Genomic DNA, 22,049 nt, shown 5'->3' with positions numbered 1-22,049 from the left:
CACAAGGAAGAGTGCCTTTTTTCCCCAAAAAATTACCATATACAAATGTGATATATATTTTTTACAACAGCTCAATAAACTAGAAGTTTTATTGAGAGACTTGCGTTTTAGACTCCATATTGTCTGTTTTGTTTTAGATATTTTATGGTTTATCTCTTCTTCTTTCCACTCACTCATTTGTAAATTGCATAATTTCTAATTATAGATTCATATTCCAAAATGAATCAGCATGAATCTCCAAGTCAAAAAGTTGTGTAATTATAAAACTATCACTCAATCTTCATAACTGTCTCATCACTGCATGAGCAGAAGTGAAACTGTTTCAGTTCAGAGCGTTGAACCGATCAAACAGTGAAACTGTGAGTTTGACTTTTAATGGATATTAAATAAAATATATAAAGAATTTATTCAGATTCACACATAATCTAACCCACTTAATATACAGTGATATTTGTGAAGTTCATGTTGTTTCATCAAGTATCTGCAGGTGTCTTTTCATGGTCCATTGAGTTAAGTTTTTCAATTTTTTTCTTTTAAATGTGAGTTAAAGCACTGATCCAAAGAAAGACCCATAACAAAAAAAGGACTCAAATGAACTCAAAGTTTCAGTTGTATTTTATTTATTGACTGAATTGTAATAGAATCATAACTGAATGATAAAGCAGACACATATGTTCTTGTATGAAGCACACAAAGCAGAGCAGATGCAGATGCGAGCGACTGAAGCTGGATGTGGAGAATGAAGGAGTCGCTCATGTGCTGTTAGTCTCCATGTGAGACATGAGTGAGAAGAGCAGCAGATCTACTCTGAACACTGCTGTCTCGTCACGTGTCCAGTGAGCGCAGGCTGGCCGCTCCGTGTGGCCTCACAGCTCACTGAGACGCTCTCCATCCACTCCTGCTCAGAGAGAGTCAGGCTGCTGCTCCAGCTGTACAGACCGTCCTTCTCCAGGAGCCCAGCGCTGCTCTCCTGAGACCTGCTGCTCCCGTCCACCTTCCAGCTCAGGCTCCAGTCTGACGGGAAGCCCTTGCTGGCCACACACACCAGTGTCGCTGTCTTCTTTGAGGAGATCTTTGCACTGGAGGGCGGCAGGACGCTCACTTTAGGACGAGTGACGCCTGACAAACACACAACAGTCGCCTCAGTCAAGAACAAAGCTTTTCTCTACTTTCAGATTAATAAAAATATATCAACAATAATGCAGTTTATTAGTAATTTTTACAATATTAAACAACAAGCCAATTAAATATTTTTTTTCAAAGCTGGTGATCTGCAAAGGAAAGAAAGTTTGGTGAATTATATTGATTTGAAGAACCATTTTCATTATAAACCTAAATTTTAGTCTCTTTTTTTAAACGCATCAAAGATCTGATGTGAATAAACATAATAACTGCAGGAATTCATTACATTCAGTATTCAGAATTTAGTACAAAAGTTTCTTTTAAAAACTATAAAATATAATGTATTTCTTGCGTGTCTACTATTAATTATTACCCTATCAAAAATGAACAAAAATTACAATTAATCAACCATTATTTCCAGTTTGAAAATATCTGCAGGCTTTGCTTAAAAATCAACAAACCATTCTGAAAATTTTAGTTTAATTACTGTCTTAAATTTTTAAGTAAAATCAAATTGGTGCCAAAATGACAGATTAATGTACATTTGATTTCAGTGCACCTTTTTATTAATTAGAATTGAATTATCAATGAAGAATAAAGAACTGAAGCTCTGAAAACTCAGAAATAACAGAAATTATTTTAGTTCAATGGATGAAAACAAAGATGCTATAACAATAAAACCATCTTTACAATTCTGACTGCCAAACATTCAATATGAACTAAATATAAAATGAAAACACTTAAGTGTAAAAGTGTCTCCTTTCTAAAGCGTAACAAAGTGTTTCTCAGTCAGTTGTTGTATTAATAATATGAAATGATGATTGACTTACTGCCAACATCCAGTTTGGTGCCGCTGCCGAAAGTCCACCACAGTGATACAAACTAATAGAGCAGCTGAACAAAAACCTCCTGAACGCTTCACTAACTGAACAAACACACATCAACTGAGTCTCCAACAAACACATCACTCACAGCACACATCACCTGCATTTACTTCATCTGCTTTATGCAGTCTGTCTTATTACTAAAACATCAACCTCAATTATTGAAAGAAATTCACTTTTATATCAAGTGTGACGTGACTCACAATCAAACTCAGTTGATTCAGTGATTGACAGAGACACGTGTGATGATCCTCATGTCTGTAAAAACCTGCAGGACATCCATGGATTTGACATCAAAAGAGTAAGGTTAATGTACTAAAGTTGGTCTTGAAGATGTTTTCAGAATTAAAGTGAATGATACGGTTTTTTAATAGTTTGGCTAATAGAAGACGTTCAGTAATTGTTTTTTATTTCAGGCCTTTGACTGAGACTGAGCGACTGTCTCCAGGTAAATGATGTGAGTGTGTTTGCATATTGATCAGATGCTTCAGTGCTCTGAGAGTGTTTATAGTGCTGTGAGTTTAACACTTCATCACTGACACACACAACAATCTTCATCAACATGACCTTCATCATCATCTTCATCTGGACTCTCACAGCGTTTGCTCAAGGTTTGTGGAGCACAAGTTTGATATCAATTCATTTCTTCAAGTATATTGTCAAAGTTTTGAGTTGATTTTCTTCTTGTTGTGTGTTTCAGAGTGTAGAGGACAGATCAGCGTCACTCAGAGTCCCTCAACGACAGCAGCTCAACCAGGAGAAACAGTGAAGATAAACTGTAGAACCAGTAGAGATGTGTACAGTGGTAATCGTTTAGCCTGGTACTTACAGAAACCTGGAGAAGCTCCTAAACTCCTGATTTATGGAACAAGCAGCCGTCAGTCAGGAACTCCATCTAGATTCAGTGGCAGTGGATCTAACAGTGATTTCACTCTGACCATCAGTGGAGTCCAGACTGAAGATGCTGGACATTATTACTGTCAGAGTTACCACTACATCAACAGTAAAAGTGTGTTCACACAGTGATTGTGAGTTGTACAAAAACCTGTGTCAGTCAGAGTCACAGTGACTGAACTGATGCTGCAGCTGATCAAACACTATCACTCACTACTGACACACAGAGACCAAACACAGAACTACACATGAGCTCACAACTGTGTCCAGCATGAAAAAAAAATAAATTAATTAATTTGCAATAATCCTCAGAATTTAGAAAAAAAAAACATTATGCAAGAAAATTGATGATGTCGCTATATGACTTAGAAAAAGATTAATGATAATTTCAATATTAACTGTACTTTTGAAATATTCACTCTATTCAGCAAACTTGAGAGTTTAAATAGTTTAAATGATTAATTTTCAAAATGCTCTTCAAGTTCCTTGTTGTCTGATGACAAACACTTTATTGTTAAATGTGCCAAGATTTTAGACCAAATCATATCAAGAAATAATTAAATAGATTTTAAAGTACTGCTATCAATACATGTAAATGCATGTAATTAATCATATAAATAAAAAATAACATTTAAAAAGATTTTTAAATTATATAATGTAAATAAGTTATGAAATAAATGCAAAATAATTACACTAATAAGATTTATTTCAGAAATAGTAAGTTACAGAACATGTGAACTTTTAACTTTTAATCTCAATCTAATAAAAAAACACTGCCCACATGAAAAATAATTAGTATATTGTGATTTTGTCAAAAGGTATGGAAAACAAATTTAAATAATTGCAATATTATTTGTATTTTAAAAATATTATTCTTATATGACACTAACAATTAATTGTGATTTTCATTGTAATTTTAAATGTATGTTATGATGTTGTTGTTTTTAAATGATCAGACGCAAACTTGATTTTGAACATGTTCATTAACTACATTTCTCTTTGTCTGGTGACGACGTCTACACAATTACATTTAGTGTTATCAGACTTTTTTCATGCATCTAAAACCCCCATAATTGTTAAATGTACAATTAATTACAGTAAAAATGATATATCAAGAATTAATTTTATATATATTATGTCATCTAAAGATACAAAATTTTATTTACTGTTAATGAGTTAAATTATTCATGTAGAATGATGAATGAGATTTAAAAACCATAGGAAATATACAACTTAAGTAAATGATGAAATAAATTAAATATTGCAATTATTAAAGAAACTATACAAAAACATTTTTTTTGTAATAAAGGAATAATTAAAAAAAAGTTTTTGCTGAAACATTCTAAAAATGAATTAAAATTAATGAATCAAATATCATATATTTTTATGAGAGAATTGAAGAGACTTACCGATGGTCAGTTTAGTTCCTCCACCAAAAGTGTACCACAGTGCTTCATTCTAGTGAAAGCGTCGAACAAAAACCTCCGTCACACTCAAATAAACACAAACTCCAGCAGAGAAAGAGAGAAGAGACTCACACACTGATATCAGACTCAACAGCAGCTCTTCTCAACAGCACTCATGAATTATTATAAAAAACAGCACTAAATGTTCATCTTTAATAATAAATCCTTGTTATTACCTTAAGGCTAAAGTCAAATAATTTGTTTCATAATCAGTCCCAAAAATTCATCATATTTACAAAACACCTGTTATTTAAAGCTTTGTGATGACCAAGATTTAGATGGTGACTCCCTTGAATGACCTTTGACCTGTTATACAGTATCATACTAGACCTATCATGGATGACATCACATCTTTAACACAGGTATTAAATGATCTCAGCGTGAAAAACGGACTGAAACTTAACATAAAACAGTGTTTGGAGAGAGAAGCTCTACCCGAAATAAATAATTAAATAACATGCGATAAATCATGAGTGTTTGTTTCTGAAAATGGAAAAAAAAGGAATTTATTAGAAAAGATATTAAATAGTAAAACTGTGTATCTGCTGTCTCCAGGTAAATGATGTGAGTGTGTTTGCATATTGATCAGATGCTTCAGTGCTCTGAGAGTGTTTATAGTGCTGTGAGTTTAACACTTCATCACTGACACACACAACAATCTTCATCAACATGACCTTCATCATCATCTTCATCTGGACTCTCACAGCGTTTGCTCAAGGTTTGTGGAGCACAAGTTTGATATCAATTCATTTCTTCAAGTATATTGTCAAAGTTTTGAGTTGATTTTCTTCTTGTTGTGTGTTTCAGAGTGTAGAGGACAGATCAGCGTCAGTCAGAGTCCCTCAACGACAGCAGCTCAACCAGGAGAAACAGTGAAGATCAACTGTAGAACCAGCACAGATGTGTATTCGATTGGTTCAGCTCATTTTTTAGCCTGGTACTTACAGAAACCTGGAGAAGCTCCTAAACTCCTGATTTATTATGCAAGCAGCCGTCAGTCAGGAACTCCATCTAGATTCAGTGGCAGTGGATCTAACAGTGATTTCACTCTGACCATCAGTGGAGTCCAGACTGAAGATGCTGGACATTATTACTGTCAGAGTTACCACAGTGGTGGTGTGTTCACACAGTGATTGTGAGTTGTACAAAAACCTGTGTCAGTCAGAGTCACAGTGACTGAACTGATGCTGCAGCTGATCAAACACTATCACTCACTACTGACACACAGAGACCAAACACAGAACTACACATGAGCTCACAACTGTGTCCAGCATGAAAAAAAAATAAAAAATTGGAATATATATATATATATTTTTTTAATATACATTAAAATCTCATTTATTCCTGTGATGCAAAGCTGAATGTTCAGCATGGTTACTCCAGTCTTCAGTGTCACATGATCCTTCATAAATTATTATTATATGCTGATTTATTATCAGTGCTGGAAACTGTTGTGCTGCTTAATATCTTTTGAAACCTGTGATCCTTTTTTCTGGATTTTTTTAATGAATAAACAATTAAAAAGAGCCAAATTAATTCAAAATAAAAAACTTTTCTAACAATATACACTATTCTGTTTAAAACTTTGGGGTCAGTACATTTTTATTCTTTCTTTTTTTAAAGAAATTTAAACTTTTATTCAGCAAGGATGTGTTAAATTGTTAAGAAGTGATAGCAAATATTTATATTGTCAGAAAATATTTATATTTTGAATAAATGCTGTTTAAAAAAAAAAGCTTTTTATTTATCAAAGATTCCTGAAAAAAGTATCGCAGTTTCCAAAAAATATTTGGCTGCACAACTGTTGCCAACGTTGATAATTCTAATAATAAATCAGATTAGAATGATTTCTGAAGGATCATGTGACACTTTATACATGAATAATTTTTAAGTATATTGAAGTAGAAACCATTATTTTATTTTTTAATAACATTTTGCAAGATTAATGTATTTTCTGATCCAGTGACAAATTGAGAAAGAATAATGACACTTTCTCAAGAATCATTAGTAAAAAGTAAAAACATGTCATGTTTTCATCTCCATGTGGGAATTTTCATTTCTGAGTGTTAAATTTCACCAAATTCATTTAAACGAGCAGATCATGCTATCAACATGTCAAAACACTGCACGTTTACTGAATCTTCAGATTTTAAATGTTGATTAACAGTCTGACATCTTATAAAACTCTTGACTGTTAAACAAACTCAACATCATAAAAACAGCTGCAGTCCAGTGATTCTCAATGAGCTTTTGTGTGTTTGTGTTTCTCTAATGTGACGATTATAAGAGTCTTATGAAGAAATTAATATGTAGTCAACTCGACTCACTGAAGGAGAGTTTTTCCACAGCGAGAGTCACTTTGCATCGGCACATGCTTCAGCGCTCCGAGTGTTTATAGCGTTCAGACTCAAACACTTTATAACACACTGCTGTTTACCACGGTACAAAACCAGCAAACACAATGAATCTCTTCAGCAGCTTCATCTGGATTCTGACAGCTTTTCTTCCAGGTAACAGAAGAGAAAGATGCTCATTTCTGACTCTTTAATGTTGATTTAATTTGATGAAACTCATATAATGTTGTTGTCAGCAGCATCCAGAGGAATCACTGTGACTCAGCCTGAAGTTCGGACTGTTTCTGAAGGACGAGACGTCACTATAGACTGTAAAACTGATCCTGGAATAGATAGCTGGGGTTTAGCTTGGTATCAGCAGAAACCTGGAGAAACTCCTAAACTCATCATTTATCAAGTTAACGATCGCTATGGTAACAGTTTCAGTCGATTCAGTGGGAATGGAAGATCTGGTGGAACAGATTTCACTCTGAGCATCAGTGGAGTCCAGACTGAAGATGCTGGACATTATTACTGTATGAGTCGACACTCTATCAGTAGTAACTATGTGTTCACACAGTGATTGTGAGTCGTACAAAAACCTGTGTCAGTCAGAGTCACAGTGACTGAACTGATGCTGCAGCTGATCAAACACTATCACTCACTACTGACACACAGAGACCAAACACAGAACTACACATGAGCTCACAACTGAGTTAGGAGTCACATCACATCAATCCAAAAACACACAAATGTTTCTCTGTTACAGTTTGGTAGTTTTTATCCTTTTATGTGTACTTACAATCATACTGATAAACTGCCTTACAAAACTATCACTCAAACTTCATAACTGTCTCATCACTGCATGAGCAGAAGTGAAACTGTTTCAGTTCAGAGCGTTGAACCGATCAAACAGTGAAACTGTGAGTTTGAGCTGAAATCAGATTTGCATTGACAGCTTTAGTGATTCTGATGGTCTCAGAATAGAGCAGCTCCGTCTCCAGAGACCATGTTCAAACCCCAAGAGCTTCAGTTCACATTTACTGCTAAACACAGCTGTTCTCAACTATTACAATCCATCAACAGCAGCTGAAACTTTAGTGAAGGAAGGACACACTGATCAATGATGCAGTCGAACACAAATGTAAGGCGTTCAGAAGCTTTATTGAATGAACAGCAATGGCAGCACATTGAAAGACTGCTTGAGTATTGAGCTGTAAATCAGGAGACTGCTGTGAATCCTGCTGCTCTTCACTGGAGAAACATCAGCACTCGGAGCTCTTGAGGAACGAGGTCTCGTGATCAGCTCCGTCATGTGTTACTCTGCAGACGAAGCGCTCGCCGGCTTCCCAGCGTGCTTTGCTGAGGCTCAGGACGCTGCTGCGGCTGTAGCGTCCGTCCCGCTCGCTCTCTGCGCTGGTCTGAACCCCCTCGGTGACCTCTGACCCGTCCAGCGTCCAGCTCACCTGCGCCCCCTGTGGAGAGTAAGAGCTGAGCAGACAGAGCAGTGCGGCTGAGTCTCCAGAGATCTGCAGAGAAGAGGGAGGCAGCAGAGACACGGAGGGCTTCACTGCGGGACCAGCTGAAACACACACACACACACACACACACAACAGAAGCAGAAATGAAAAACTGGTCATTGGACTTTAATTTTATAATATACATTTGAAATAATCCTCAGAATTTAGAAATTATTCAAGAAAATTGATGATTATATTGTGATGTCTCTATATGACTTAGAAAAAGATTAATGATCATTTCAATATTAACTGTACTTTTGAAATATTCACTCTATTCAGCAAACTTGAGAGTTTAAATAGTCTAAATGATTAATTTTCAAAATGCTCTTCAAGTTCCTTGTTGTCTGATGACAAACACTTTATTGTTAAATGTGCCAAGATTTTAGACCAAATCATATCAAGAAATAATTAAATAGATTTTAAGGTAATGCTATCAATACATGTAAATGCATGTAATTAATCATATAAATAAAAAATAACATTTAAAAATAATTTTAAATTATAAAATGTAAACAAGGATGAAATAAATGCAAAAAATTACTCTAATAAGATTTATTTCAGAAATAGTAAGTTACAGAACATGTGAACTTTTAACTTTTAATCTCAATCTAATAAAAAAACACTGCCCACATGAAAAATAATTAGTATATTGTGATTTTGTCAAAAGGTATGGAAAACAAATTTGAATAATTGCAATATTATTTGTATTTTAAAAATATTATTCTTATATGACACTAACAATTAATTGTGATTTTCATTGTAATTTTAAATGTATGTTATGATGTTGTTGTTTTTAAATGATCAGACGCAAACTTGATTTTGAACATGTTCATTAACTACATTTCTCTTTGTCTGGTGACGACGTCTGCACAATTACATTTAGTGTTATCAGACTTTTTTCATGCATCTACCAACCCCATAATTGTTAAATTTACCATTAATTATAGTCAAAATTATATATATCAAGAATTAATTGACTATATATCATGTCATCTAAAGATACAATATGTTTGTACTGATAATGAGTTAAATTATTCATCTAAAATGATAAATGAGATTTAAAAAAAACTAAGTAAATGATGAAATAAATTAAATATTGCAATTATTAAAGAAACTTTAAAAAAAAATTTTTATAATAAAAGGACTAATTTTAAAATGTTTTTGCAGAAATAATCTAAAAATAATTCAAAATGAATGAATCAAATATCATATATTTTTATGAGAGAATTGAAGAGACTTACCGATGGTCAGTTTAGTTCCTCCACCAAAAGTGTACCACAGTGCTTCATTCTAGTGAAAGCGTCGAACAAAAACCTCCGTCACACTCAAATAAACACAAACTCCAGCAGAGAAAGAGAGAAGAGACTCACACACTGATATCAGACTCAACAGCAGCTCTTCTCAACAGCACTCATGAATTATTATAAAAAACAGCACTAAATGTTCATCTTTAATAATAAATCCTTGTTATTACATTAAAGCTAAAATCAAATCATTTGTTTCAAAATCAGCCCCAAAATTCATCATATTTACAAGACACCTGTTATTTAAAGCTTTGTGATGACCAAAATTTAGATGGTGATTCCCTTGAATGACCTTTGACCTGTTATACAGTATCATACTAGACCTATCATGGATGACATCACATCTGTAACTCAGGTATTAAATGATCTCAGCGTGAAAAACTGACTGAAACTTAACATAAAACTGTGTTTGGAGAGAGAAGCTCGACCCGAAATAAATAATTAAATAACATGCGATAAATCATGAGTGTTTGTTTCTGAAAATGGAAAAAAAAGGAATTTATTAGAAAAGATATTAAATAGTAAATGATGCATCTGCTGTCTCCAGGTAAATGATGTGAGTGTGTTTGCATATTGATCAGATGCTTCAGTGCTCTGAGAGTGTTTATAGTGCTGTGAGTTTAACACTTCATCACTGACACACACAACAATCTTCATCAACATGACCTTCATCATCATCTTCATCTGGACTCTCACAGCGTTTGCTCAAGGTTTGTGGAGCACAAGTTTGATATCAATTCATTTCTTCAAGTATATTGTCAAAGTTTTGAGTTGATTTTCTTCTTGTTGTGTGTTTCAGAGTGTAGAGGACAGATCAGCGTCACTCAGAGTCCCTCAACGACAGCAGCTCAACCAGGAGAAACAGTGAAGATCAACTGTAGAACCAGCAAAGATGTGTACAGATATAGTGATGGGGACGATGCTTTTTTCTGGTACTTACAGAAACCTGGAGAAGCTCCTAAACTCCTGATTTATTGGGCAAGCACCCTCCAGTCAGGAACTCCATCTAGATTCAGTGGCAGTGGATCTAACAGTGATTTCACTCTGACCATCAGTGGAGTCCAGACTGAAGATGCTGGACATTATTACTGTCAGAGTTTTCACTGCAGAACTAGTGGTTACAATTGTGTGGGTGATCGTGTGTTCACACAGTGATAAAGAGTCGTACAAAAACCTCAAAAACTGATGCTGCAGCTGCTCAAAGGAGGATCTGAAACAACATTATCACACATGCATCTGAAAAAAATTTTTTAAATACAAATATTAATATTAATCTAAATTAATCTGTCACTGTTAAAGGGATAGTTCAGCCAAAAATAAAAATTACCCCATGATTTACTCACCCTCAAGCCATCCTAGGTGTATATGACTGTCTTCTTTCAGACGAATACAGTCAGAGTAATATGTATATATAATAATGTCCTGGCTCTTCCAAGCTTTATAATGACAGTGAATGATGATCAAGATTTTGAATCATAAAAAGTTCTTCACACAATGAATCAATTAATAATTCACTCAAATGAACTATGTCAGCTTACCGAGCAAAAACAAAGTAGCTACTGACAATATTTAGTCTAAAAAGTAAAAATACTCAGTTAAAACTTTTTGTTAACTAAACCATTGTATAAAATCACATTCATGCTGTTGATCTAATATTCAGAAGAAACAGCACTCTTGCATGTGCGATGTAGCTTTATATCAATAAAGGATAATATTAACAAGTGAATTCATTAAATATTTTATTAAGTTTCAGTGAAACAGCAAAATAAACCAACTTAAACTTGTTGATATTCTCCTGTATTTGCATAGAGAGTGTGTTTTACATGAGCGACACACACTTCAGTGCTCTGTGTGTGTTTATAACTCTGACAAACATCAAACATGATCAACAACTGTTTCTCACTAGAACTGAACCTACAACCAACAGAAATGACTTTCATCACCATATTGATCTGGACTCTGACTGTATTATGTAGAGGTTTGTGTCTGGAAGGATTAATTGTGTTATTAACTTGTTATTTCTATGTTGTGAAGATATATGATTGTAAAAGTGTTTGTGATTTCTGATCTTTCTCATTTGACAGAATCTATTGGGCAGGTGACAGTGACTCAAACTCCCTCAGTGCTGCTCGCTCAAACTGGACAATCAGTCACTGTGACCTGTAAATCCAGCAGTGATCCTACCTGCTGTTGTAGTGGAAAACAGTGTCTCAGCTGGTACTTACAGAAACCTGGAGAAGCTCCTAAACTCCTGATTTATGGAACAAGCAGCCGTCAGTCAGGAACTCCATCTAGATTCAGTGGCAGTGGATCTAACAGTGATTTCACTCTGACCATCAGTGGAGTCCAGACTGAAGATGCTGGACATTATTACTGTCAGAGTTACCACTACATCAACAGTAAAAGTGTGTTCACACAGTGATTGTGAGTTGTACAAAAACCTGTGTCAGTCAGAGTCACAGTGACTGAACTGATGCTGCAGCTGATCAAACACTATCACTCACTACTGACACACAGAGACCAAACACAGAACTACACATGAGCTCACAACTGAGTTAGGACTCACATCAGCTCTATTAGGGTGTACTCACACTAGGCACAGCTGCCTTGAACCGAGCTTGTGCACAATACTCCCTTCCTCGATGGGCTGCACTCATATTGCACTTTATAAACGTATATTGGATGTGGAGCGGCACGACAAACCCCAGACAGTAAACTACTGCCTCGTTCTATGACGTACTGACAAAAGATCAAATGATTTGCAACAGTCGCATTGTTGTGTCCAGTGTAGACAGCAGCCCTGTCCCAAATCACACCCTAAACCCTCGCAGTCTTCCTCTGAGTTCACACTGCTGTAATGTAACGCCACTTTGACTGTCGGTAGAAGTCTGCCGCAGAGTTCACCTCGGTGCGGGGTCGAGAGAAGTGTGCATAGCGGCTGCAAAGGGGCACTCATACACACACTTCTAGAAGCCAAAATTATGAATGGGACACTCTATGGACTCGTGGACTTCATGGACACGCACATACGGTGGCAACTGTAAGTCCGCAAGACGGCAAGTGCACATGAAGTGAGCCATTTCTGACTGGGAGTCAAGCTGTTGCGACGTGTGTGCTGCATGTTTCCAGTTCAGCACTCGGATACATTTAGCATTCACACTACATGTGTACCGCGCCCAAGCCGTATAAAATAATAGGAATGCATGAAATAGCTTTAGACCTCCTCTTTATATTTTAATATATTTACTTAAGCATTTAATCTTTACACATTTGGGCCATCAGGAGTCTTTCTTCATGTTGTTTGAATTGGAAGTAAATTTTAAGCAAATTTCTTAAAGTCCACAGTAATAGATGGTGCATGAAAATTGTCCCGGCAATTGTTCCCGGGTCGTTAGATTTTGCACTTTCACACTGCCAGTGATTGCCCGGAATATGTGCATGCTTTCACACACAACCCGTAAAGGTCCCGTAACGACACGTGACATCAGTTCTGGCTTTTGTTCACACAGCGCTCGTTCCGGGACTGAACCCGGCAATGTTACTTGGTCCCCGACCCAGGATCAGTCCTAGAATCAATCCCGTGATGGATTGCTTTCACACAGAAGGCGATCCAGCAATGTTCTGGCAATTTACCGGGTCTGACGTGCAGTGTGAAAGGGGCTTCAGTAAGAGTGTGTCTCATAATAATCACACTCAAAAAAATTCCCAAAATACACCATAAATGCTAGTATGCATCGCTGCGGTTTCTTAAGGTCTAAAATAAATAAATAAATGAACTAAATAAAATTATTCAATTGCATTATTCAGGAAATACATGTATTAATCACATTTTTATCAGAAATATTAATTTTGGGTAACTTTTGGTAGCTTTTAAAGGATGTTTTGTTGACCTGTGAACTCTGACCTGACCTTTGCCCTCTCATGGAGCTCATAGTGACATACTTGTTTCTTGATGAAACTTTCATTTGAATAATCAGAAAACCCGAAGCTTCAGACACATGAATCAAAGTTTTTGACTCATTACATGAGAAAGATCCTAAACACTGTTATGTTTTACATGCATCATCAGCTGTAACTCGTACACAGATTTACATCGAGATGATTTGCATTGCAGCACAAGTTCAGCAGGTTTTATATCTCTGTGAGATTGAACTCCGAGAATCTGAACCAACAGCAACCATGAGCTTCATCACCATCTTCATCTGGATCTTCACTAGCTGCTGTTTCACAGGTGAGGAGATAAACATACTCTATTCTAACTGATCATCTGTGCTCTAATATTGTTCATCGACTAATACTGAATTCTGAATGTTTGTTCATTTCTCTCAATGTAGAATTAGTATCTGGAGTGACAGTCACTCAGACTCCTGCAGAGAAACCTGTTCAACCAGGAGACACAGTTACTATGTCCTGTAAAACCAGTCCTGAAGTTTACCAGGGTTGGAACGATCAGCCTTTATCCTGGTACTTACAGAAACCTGGAGAAGCTCCTAAACTCCTGATTTATTGGGCAAACCGTCGTCAGTCAGGAACTCCATCTAGATTCAGTGGCAGTGGATCTAACAGTGATTTCACTCTGACCATCAGTGGAGTCCAGACTGAAGATGCTGGACATTATTACTGTCAGAGTTACCACAGTGGTTATGTGTTCACACAGTGATTGTGAGTTGTACAAAAACCTGTGTCAGTCAGAGTCACAGTGACTGAACTGATGCTGCAGCTGATCAAACACTATCACTCACTACTGACACACAGAGACCAAACACAGAACTACACCTGAGCTCACAACTGAGTTAGGAGTCACATCAGCTCTATTAGACTTATGAATTGTTATCAAATCAAACAGTCCAGTGTTGCAGTTTTTGTTTTGTTTTTGTAGATTTTATTACAATCATAATGTATCCCTGATAAACTTGTGTATTAAAACTACGACTCAATCTTCATAACTGTCTCATCACTGCATGAGCAGAAGTGAAACTGTTTCAGTTCAGAGCGTTGAACCGATCAAACAGTGAAACTGTGAGTTTGAGCTGAAATCAGATTTGCATTGACAGCTTTAGTGATTCTGATGGTCTCAGAATAGAGCAGCTCCGTCTCCAGAGACCATGTTCAAACCCCAAGAGCTTCAGTTCACATTTAATGCTAAACACAGCTGTTCTCAACTATTACAATCCATCAACAGCAGCTGAAAGAAAATTTTCATTTTCACTTCATACTGACTCGAAACACTTGTATTTAATGCATTTATGTACAGATTAAACAGTGATCTGCTTGTGTTTTGCTGATCAAAAAGAGCGACGGTATTACTAACAAGATTTGGCACAGCAGTAACAAATGAATGATGCTCTAAATGTGCTTTTTTTTCTCTGTTATTGTGATTTTTTTTATTTTAATATTTTTTCTATCCCAGAGTCACAGAAGCTGGCATCATGACTGGGTATGAGGCAAAGAAAGGTGCAAAATGATTCAGAATTAATTCAGAAATGAATTCTAGAATGATTATATGCATGATGCATTTTTAACATCAAATTTGTGAACCTGAAAATTTACCATTTAAAAAAGGCATTAGTAGACTATATAATGAAAAACAGATTTCAAACAGTATCTTAATTTCAAACAGAAACAGTCATTTCAAATATAAAGTCATAATAAGAGGTTTTACAGTGTAAAATAAAATACAAGCCACGGTATTACTTGTCTCTACCTCATTCCTCTTTCTTGAGTATTAAGCAAGAGGACTGTCTTCCCACCCAGAAACCTGGCAGAACTGTCTCCTTTATAGGATTTTTAAACCTGTGAAGAAGTTTGACTTCTTTTTTCTTTGAATCTTCATCTGTCTCCACGGTGTAGAAACAGAGCAGACCCGCGGGCTGATCCACATACACCCCTATAGTGCAGCACTGAGGCACGTCTGACACCCTGCTGCTGGTTCCTTTATGCCAGGCTTCATAGCAGGATCCAGCCCAACCCAAACCCCACGACTCCTCGTTCTCCCCGAGGCCACAAGGACCATCGCCTGCCTTCCTCCCAGCACTCTCATATGCTGCTCCTATAACCACCCAGCCGGAGTACAGCACCTCCCAATAACAGCGCGACGCCCAGATAGACTCCTTACACAGCACCTGTACACACACACACACACACACACACAGAGAGAGAGAGAGAGAGAGAGAGAGAAAATGCACATTATTATTTTGGAAAAAATGCATAAGAGAGATGAAAATAGTAACTATTTTGTAAATAATGCATGAGAGAGATGAAGGTAGAAAATATCTTGTATGTGTGTTTTTATGCATTCTCAAATACTGAATCAGCCACAACTCAAAACATATGGTTTCCCGATATGATTTGTTCATTTGATATATTTTTGATGATCGTTGACATTGTATCATCTCCCTTGAAAGACCCTCACTAAATTAAAGCACTGTAAATTATTAGTTATTAATAATAATAAAAATAATAATAATTTACAATGGATTCATTTCATGAAGGTTTTTCTATAGTGGCAAGTAATAATAATAATAATAATAATAATAATAATATTTAGTACATTCTATTGTTGTTGCTCACTATTTTAAAAGTTATTTAATGTTATTAGTTTAAAATTATCAATGTTAATAATTAAATAAAAACACATTATTTTGTATTATGCTGTAAGTAATAATAATAATATTGATAAGTGATTATAATTATAATTATTATTAATATTATTATCGTATGCATTATTAGTACATTTATTAGTACATGATTATCTTAGTAGTACTTTTTTTGGTTGTTGCTCACTAAATTAATTTTTATTTTTAGAAGTTTTGCAAAAATTATACATATATATATATATACACTTCCAAATATGTCAATTCATATGGAAAAAGTATTCTTCATTAAAATTGTGCTGGACAAATTATTAATTAAAATTCAGTGCATTATTAATTATATAATTATTATTATATTTATTATTAACAACAATCAACAATTCAGTGTCTTTCACAGGGGTCTTTCTGCTAAGTAGGTGTGTGTGTGTGTGTGTGTGTGTGTGCGTGTGTGTGTGTGTGTGTGTGTGTGTGTGTGTGTGTGCGTGTGTGTGTGTGTGTGTGTGTGTGTGTGTGTGTGTGTGTGTGTGTTTACCTGAGGACTGTGGTCAAATCTCTCTGGCCTGTCCAGGTAAGGACACACCTCATCTGTCATACGGGACACTTTAGCCCCGCCCTCGGTCAACCACAGCACTTTGTTGGCAGTTCTTTCATCCAATGAAATGTTGAGCCAGTCTAGGATGAGAGGAACAGGTAATTAGTTTACTACAACCCGAAAAGTTGGGACGTTTTTAAAATTTTAATAAAATGAAAACTAAAAGACTTTCAAATCACATGAGCCAATATTTTATTCACAATAGAACATAGATAACATAGCAAATGTTTAAACTGAGAAAGTTTACAATTTTATGCACAAAATGAGCTCATTTCAATTTTGATTTCTGCTACAGGTCTCAAAATAGTTGGGACGGGGCATGTTTACCATGGTGTAGCTTCTCCTTTTCTTTTCAAAACAGTTTGAAGACGTCTGGGCATTGAGGCTATGAGTTGCTGGAGTTTTGCTGTTGGAATTTGGTCCCATTCTTGCCTTATATAGATTTCCAGCTGCTGAAGAGTTCATGGTCGTCTTTGACGTATTTTTCGTTTAATGATGCGCCAAATGTTCTCTATAGGTGAAAGATCTGGACTGCAGGCAGGCCAGGTTAGCACCCGGACTCTTCTACGACGAAGCCATGCTGTTGTTATAGCTGCAGTATGTGGTTTTGCATTGTCCTGCTGAAATAAACAAGGCCTTCCCTGAAATAGACGTTGTTTGGAGGGAAGCATATGTTGCTCTAAAACCTTTATATACCTTTCAGCATTCACAGAGCCTTCCAAAACATGCAAGCTGCCCATACCGTATGCACTTATGCACCCCCATACCATCAGAGATGCTGGCTTTTGAACTGAACGCTGATAACATGCTGGAAGGTCTCCCTCCTCTTTAGCCCGGAGGACACGGCGTCCGTGATTTCCAACAAGAATGTCAAATTTGGACTCGTCTGACCATAAAACACTATTCCACTTTGAAATAGTCCATTTTAAATGAGCCTTGGCCCACAGGACACGACGGCGCCAACTTTTTTGAGACCTGTAGCAGGCATTAAATTTTAAATGAGCTAATTAAGTGGATAAAAGTGTAAAATTTCTCAGTTTAAACATTTGCTACGTTATCTATGTTCTATTGTGAATAAAATATTGGCTCATGTGATTTGAAATTCCTTTAGTTTTCATTTTATTAAAATTTAAAAAACGTCCCAACTTTTCCGGAATTCGGGTTGTAGTTAGAGTTAGATTGTCTGTGAGTGTGACTCACATTTGAGCAGCTCATCTCGGGACGTCGGCTCTGGGATGTTCGGCTCATAAATTGGAAGTTTTTCTGAAGATATGAGAAATATCATTTTACATTTAGATTTTGGAATTAAGTTAATAATACTTATCATGATCATGCAGACAGAGGTTTAGTTCATCATACCAGCAGGAGTATTTCTGGCTTTGATTTTCCTTCCTGAAAGAAATACAAAAAATCTGTAGTTTAATATATGCCTATATTTTATCTATTATGCAGGGCTCTGTTTGTTGTTAGGATGACATAATGTTTAAAAGGTATATTTTTGGCTAATCTTCCTCATTGCTGCGCTCATCAGTGTCAAAATGACTGAACTAGCCAATCAAATCAAAGTAGGCGAGGTTTACAGCTCACACAAACAGAGCGCGAAGCGTCAAACGTTGAAAGAGAGTGAAGTAAGACAATAATACTAGCTAAACATTTTATATTTGACAGCTGATTTACAACAGAAATGTTAAACGACCGACAGTAATATCCAGGAATACAAACTACTCGACTTTGTTCTCGAATCTGGCAGTTTTGAATTGAAAATGCAGTGTAATTTACATCATTCATGTAAATCCTAACTAAATGTGATGAGACAAGAACGGTTTACGTTCTTATTTGCAAGTAGTACAAAATTATTATACTTACCAACTAGAATTTCTTTCACTATTCAATTTATATGTAGTTTCATAACAAGGTTCGGGAGGAGCACGTCAGATACTTAGCCTAAAAAGCACAGGTGGAGCCACTTAAGATAATCAACCTTAGGGTATAAATACAGCTGAATTAGCCTACCTGTCTCCATTGATGGTTTATCAGCATCCCCCCTCCACCCCATCTCCTCCAATAGAGTTTCTTTTAACACTTTTATATACGGGGGGGGGTGGGTACTCTAGGTTCGGGCCATTTCCGAGCTCGGAGCCCCTTCCCCGGACAGCACGCCAAATGTGCATTATAACACTTCAGCTAATTATATGTAAGTGTGAACTCGTGAATTGTGCTTTATACAAATGAAGGCATAGCTATGGCCTTGTTTGTGTCAATAGATGAACTTGGGTAACGTTAAATGTCTTCTTGTCAAGTTCAGTTGTTAGTCTATAGTTAAGCCATTGAAGACACATGACTTTGGCAACAGTTTCAGTCTAATGCCAGTGTACTGTGTGTATGAGTGTGTGTGAAAGTAACCCACTGACCTAATATCAGTGTGAAATGATTTATAACACTTGTACAGACTTCTGATGATGTGGCAACCTGATACCTACAGTACAGTCGAATGATACACCCGACCCAAAACAGATGCATGCATTTAGATAAATGACATCATGCTTAAGTTTAATTATCCAGCATGTTATTGTACTCCCTGTTGCATTGACATTCTTTACACATTTGCTATAATTAAATGGCATGAATTAATTTGATAATGAATAAGCTTGACATAATTGCCTCATGCACACCTTTGAAATTGTTGCTTGTTATTTAGATTAAGTGAGAACCATTTATTGCAAATTATTTTAGAGTCACTGATATATACTATTATACATTGTATACATATACTATTACAATATTTTATATTTTGTAGAAATTACTAGTACATTTCACAATGACAAAGAAATTAAACGTGATATAACAGCATTGAATTAAATATGACATTTTGAAGGGTGAAACTAGAAAGACTGAAGTAGTATTTTCTCATAAAAACTTACAACACTGCAACAATCTTTTTTTTTATTTACAGCTTTGTAGTTTTTAGTATTTTCTGTAAGATTTTACTTTCCTATTTTCTATTTTCATTTCATTTAATTAAGTTTTAGTTTATAGTGTTAGTTAATGTATAGTTGTTTTAGTACTTCAACTCAAACAAACTTACTGAAACAAAATGTTTACATTTATTTTAAGTATTTTTGATGGTTTTAGTTTTAGTGAATTATAATATCCCGGTTTCAGACTGAATTGAGTTGCTTTGTAATATTTTATGTATATTTAATATTTTAAATATTAATTATTTACTATCTGCACTAATACAGTTAGTATTACTGTACTGAGCTTAGTTTTTAAGTAGGCTACATTTGTTTTTTTCTTTTATAATTTTACAGCTAAATAATGTATCAATAGCACACACACACACACACACACACACATTTTAAATGATTGTATAAAATAGATAATGTACATTACAAACACATTTGACTACAGAAGAAACTTTCTGGGTTAGTTCTTAATTAAGATAGCAATGCTTTACCTGTCTTCTTGATCTGAGGTGCCATAATTCTTGTGCTTGAAGGCATTTTGATGATTGAGTTTGTCTGTATATAATGTGTCTGGATATGGACTATGTCGTGTGTAAGGTGCAGCGGCTCTTTTATAGCCGGCATATAGTGCAGAGAGATGGGCACATGGCCACTAGAAACTGTAAGGAGGGCGTTTCCAATGTCATGGTTTGGCCAAATAAAGGCAGCACATCAGAAACACAAATGCACAGACAGACACATCACTGGAGTGATGTAACGGACCACAAACTGGGTCAAATCACACACACACACACACACACACACACACACACACACAAACACACACAACGGTTTCAGTTAAAAATCTCTATTTGTGTTCTACTGAAGTAACAAAGTCACTTACATCTTGGATGCCTGGGGGTAAGAAGATAAACACCAACTTTTCATTTTTGGGTGAACTATCCCTTTAATGCACTAAAATTACTAAAACTGTGGCAGAAATAAAATGAAAAACTATATACATGCATTTGAAAATACATATATTAAGCATACAAGAAAATTACTGAAAATTTCAAATTATATGCAAAAATGTTAATTCAATCAAAATGAATAAAAAAATAATATCTAAATGATACTAAATAACACTCTTTGCCACAAAATCTACATAAAATAATTGTAATAATATAAATAACTTAAATTATTATCAATATGTTAATTAGTAAAGATTCCCAATCCTACCTAACCCTAAAATCATTTTGTTTTGTATAGAGGAAAATAAAATGTATGAACCACAGTTCCACTTAATGCAATAAAATACCAGAAACACTAAATTACTAAAACTACCTAAAAAAAAAAAAAAGAAAAAAAGAAAAAAAACTATCAAAATATAAATAATAATAATAATATCATAATAGTAATAAAATCTAGAATAGCATGTGAAATGTATATTAAATTATATAATAATTTAATTAAATCCTAAAATATTTATCTATCTATTTATTTTGTGTATTTATTGCTTGCTTGGTTAGACACACAGATGTTGTTGTTTTTACCATGGTGACGACTGTCCATTCATGTTTTGTACTAAGCTAACAATCTTGTCTATCCTCTAAACCTAACCTTCACAGAATCCTTTATGTATTTTCCATAAGATGTTATTTATCTATTTTCATTGTGTGGATTGTTGCCCACCTGAGGAAACAAATCACTCGAGCTGCACACCGCATGTGAATGTTTCTAATGACAAAGTGACATTGAGAAAGTAACGTGGTGTAAAGAAAATAAAGGAGTGTGTGTGTGTGTGTGTGTGTGTGTGTGATGCAGCTGGCACAAATGTGCGTTACATTTCAGAATTGACAGATTCAATTCCACTCTAGCACTTTTATAAGATATATGATCCAGAGATTAGCAGGTCTAAAATAAATTCATGCATGGCACAGAATGCAAGTGATGTCTCCTCTGAAACCTTAACCGCCCGCAGAGCACTTATCCTTCACACAGCGTCCTAATGTAAAGTGTGAGTTTATGACCCTGGACCACAAAACCAGTCACAAGGGTCAGTTTTTTCAAAATTGATATTTATACATCATCTGAAGACTGAATAAATGAGCTTTACATTGATGTATGGTTTGTTAGGAGGACAATATTTGTCTGAGACACTACTATTTGAAAATCTGGAATCTGAGGGAGCAAAAAAAATCGAAATATTGAGAAAATCTCCTTTAAAGTTGACAAATGAAGTTCTTAGCAATGCATATTACTAGTCAAAAAATAAGTTTTGATATATTTAAGGAAGGAAATGTACAAATGATCTTTACTTCATGATCTTTACTTCATATCCTAATGATTTTTGGCATAAAAGAAAAATCAATAATTTTGACCCATACAATGTATTT

The 22,049-nt window shown here is 35.3% G+C and overlaps 1 protein-coding gene, 1 long non-coding RNA gene and 4 gene segments (V, D, J or C); 3 read left to right on the top strand and 3 right to left on the bottom strand.

The window, feature by feature from the left end:
- Window positions 1-599: 599 nt before the first annotated feature.
- On the bottom strand, window positions 600-2,103 carry LOC132115816 (Ig lambda chain C region-like). The segment is given in 3 exon segments: window positions 600-1,119; window positions 1,953-2,004; window positions 2,095-2,103. Coding segments are annotated over 3 exon segments (378 nt in total).
- Window positions 2,104-6,808: 4,705 nt separating this feature from the next.
- Window positions 6,809-7,414, top strand: LOC132116414 (Ig kappa chain V region 3381-like). The segment is given in 2 exon segments: window positions 6,809-6,876; window positions 6,957-7,414. Coding segments are annotated over 2 exon segments (375 nt in total).
- Window positions 7,415-7,844: 430 nt separating this feature from the next.
- Window positions 7,845-9,803, bottom strand: LOC132116420 (uncharacterized). Its single transcript, XR_009425628.1, has 2 exons — window positions 9,461-9,803; window positions 7,845-8,281 (listed from the first exon to the last, which is right to left on the bottom strand). It is a non-coding gene; the product is annotated as an uncharacterized LOC132116420 (long non-coding RNA).
- Window positions 9,804-11,250: 1,447 nt separating this feature from the next.
- On the top strand, window positions 11,251-11,960 carry LOC132116399 (immunoglobulin kappa variable 4-1-like). The segment is given in 2 exon segments: window positions 11,251-11,501; window positions 11,608-11,960. Coding segments are annotated over 2 exon segments (435 nt in total).
- Window positions 11,961-13,626: 1,666 nt separating this feature from the next.
- Window positions 13,627-14,235, top strand: LOC132116398 (immunoglobulin kappa variable 4-1-like). The segment is given in 2 exon segments: window positions 13,627-13,754; window positions 13,858-14,235. Coding segments are annotated over 2 exon segments (378 nt in total).
- Window positions 14,236-15,084: 849 nt separating this feature from the next.
- On the bottom strand, window positions 15,085-20,273 carry LOC132116395 (tripartite motif-containing protein 16). Its single transcript, XM_059525227.1, has 5 exons — window positions 20,166-20,273; window positions 18,068-18,100; window positions 17,909-17,971; window positions 16,649-16,788; window positions 15,085-15,645 (listed from the first exon to the last, which is right to left on the bottom strand). Exons 1-5 carry the CDS (start codon window positions 20,209-20,211, stop codon window positions 15,229-15,231), a joined length of 699 nt encoding a protein of 232 aa, XP_059381210.1. The 5' UTR covers window positions 20,212-20,273; the 3' UTR covers window positions 15,085-15,228.
- Between the last annotated feature and the right edge of the window lie 1,776 nt (window positions 20,274-22,049).

Source organism: Carassius carassius, chromosome 35 (assembly GCF_963082965.1).
Source record: "Carassius carassius chromosome 35, fCarCar2.1, whole genome shotgun sequence".
In the NCBI taxonomy this organism is placed as follows: Eukaryota; Metazoa; Chordata; class Actinopteri; order Cypriniformes; family Cyprinidae; genus Carassius; species Carassius carassius.
Note: the sequence above shows the minus strand (reverse complement) of the source record. Positions and strands in the feature narration are given on the sequence as shown.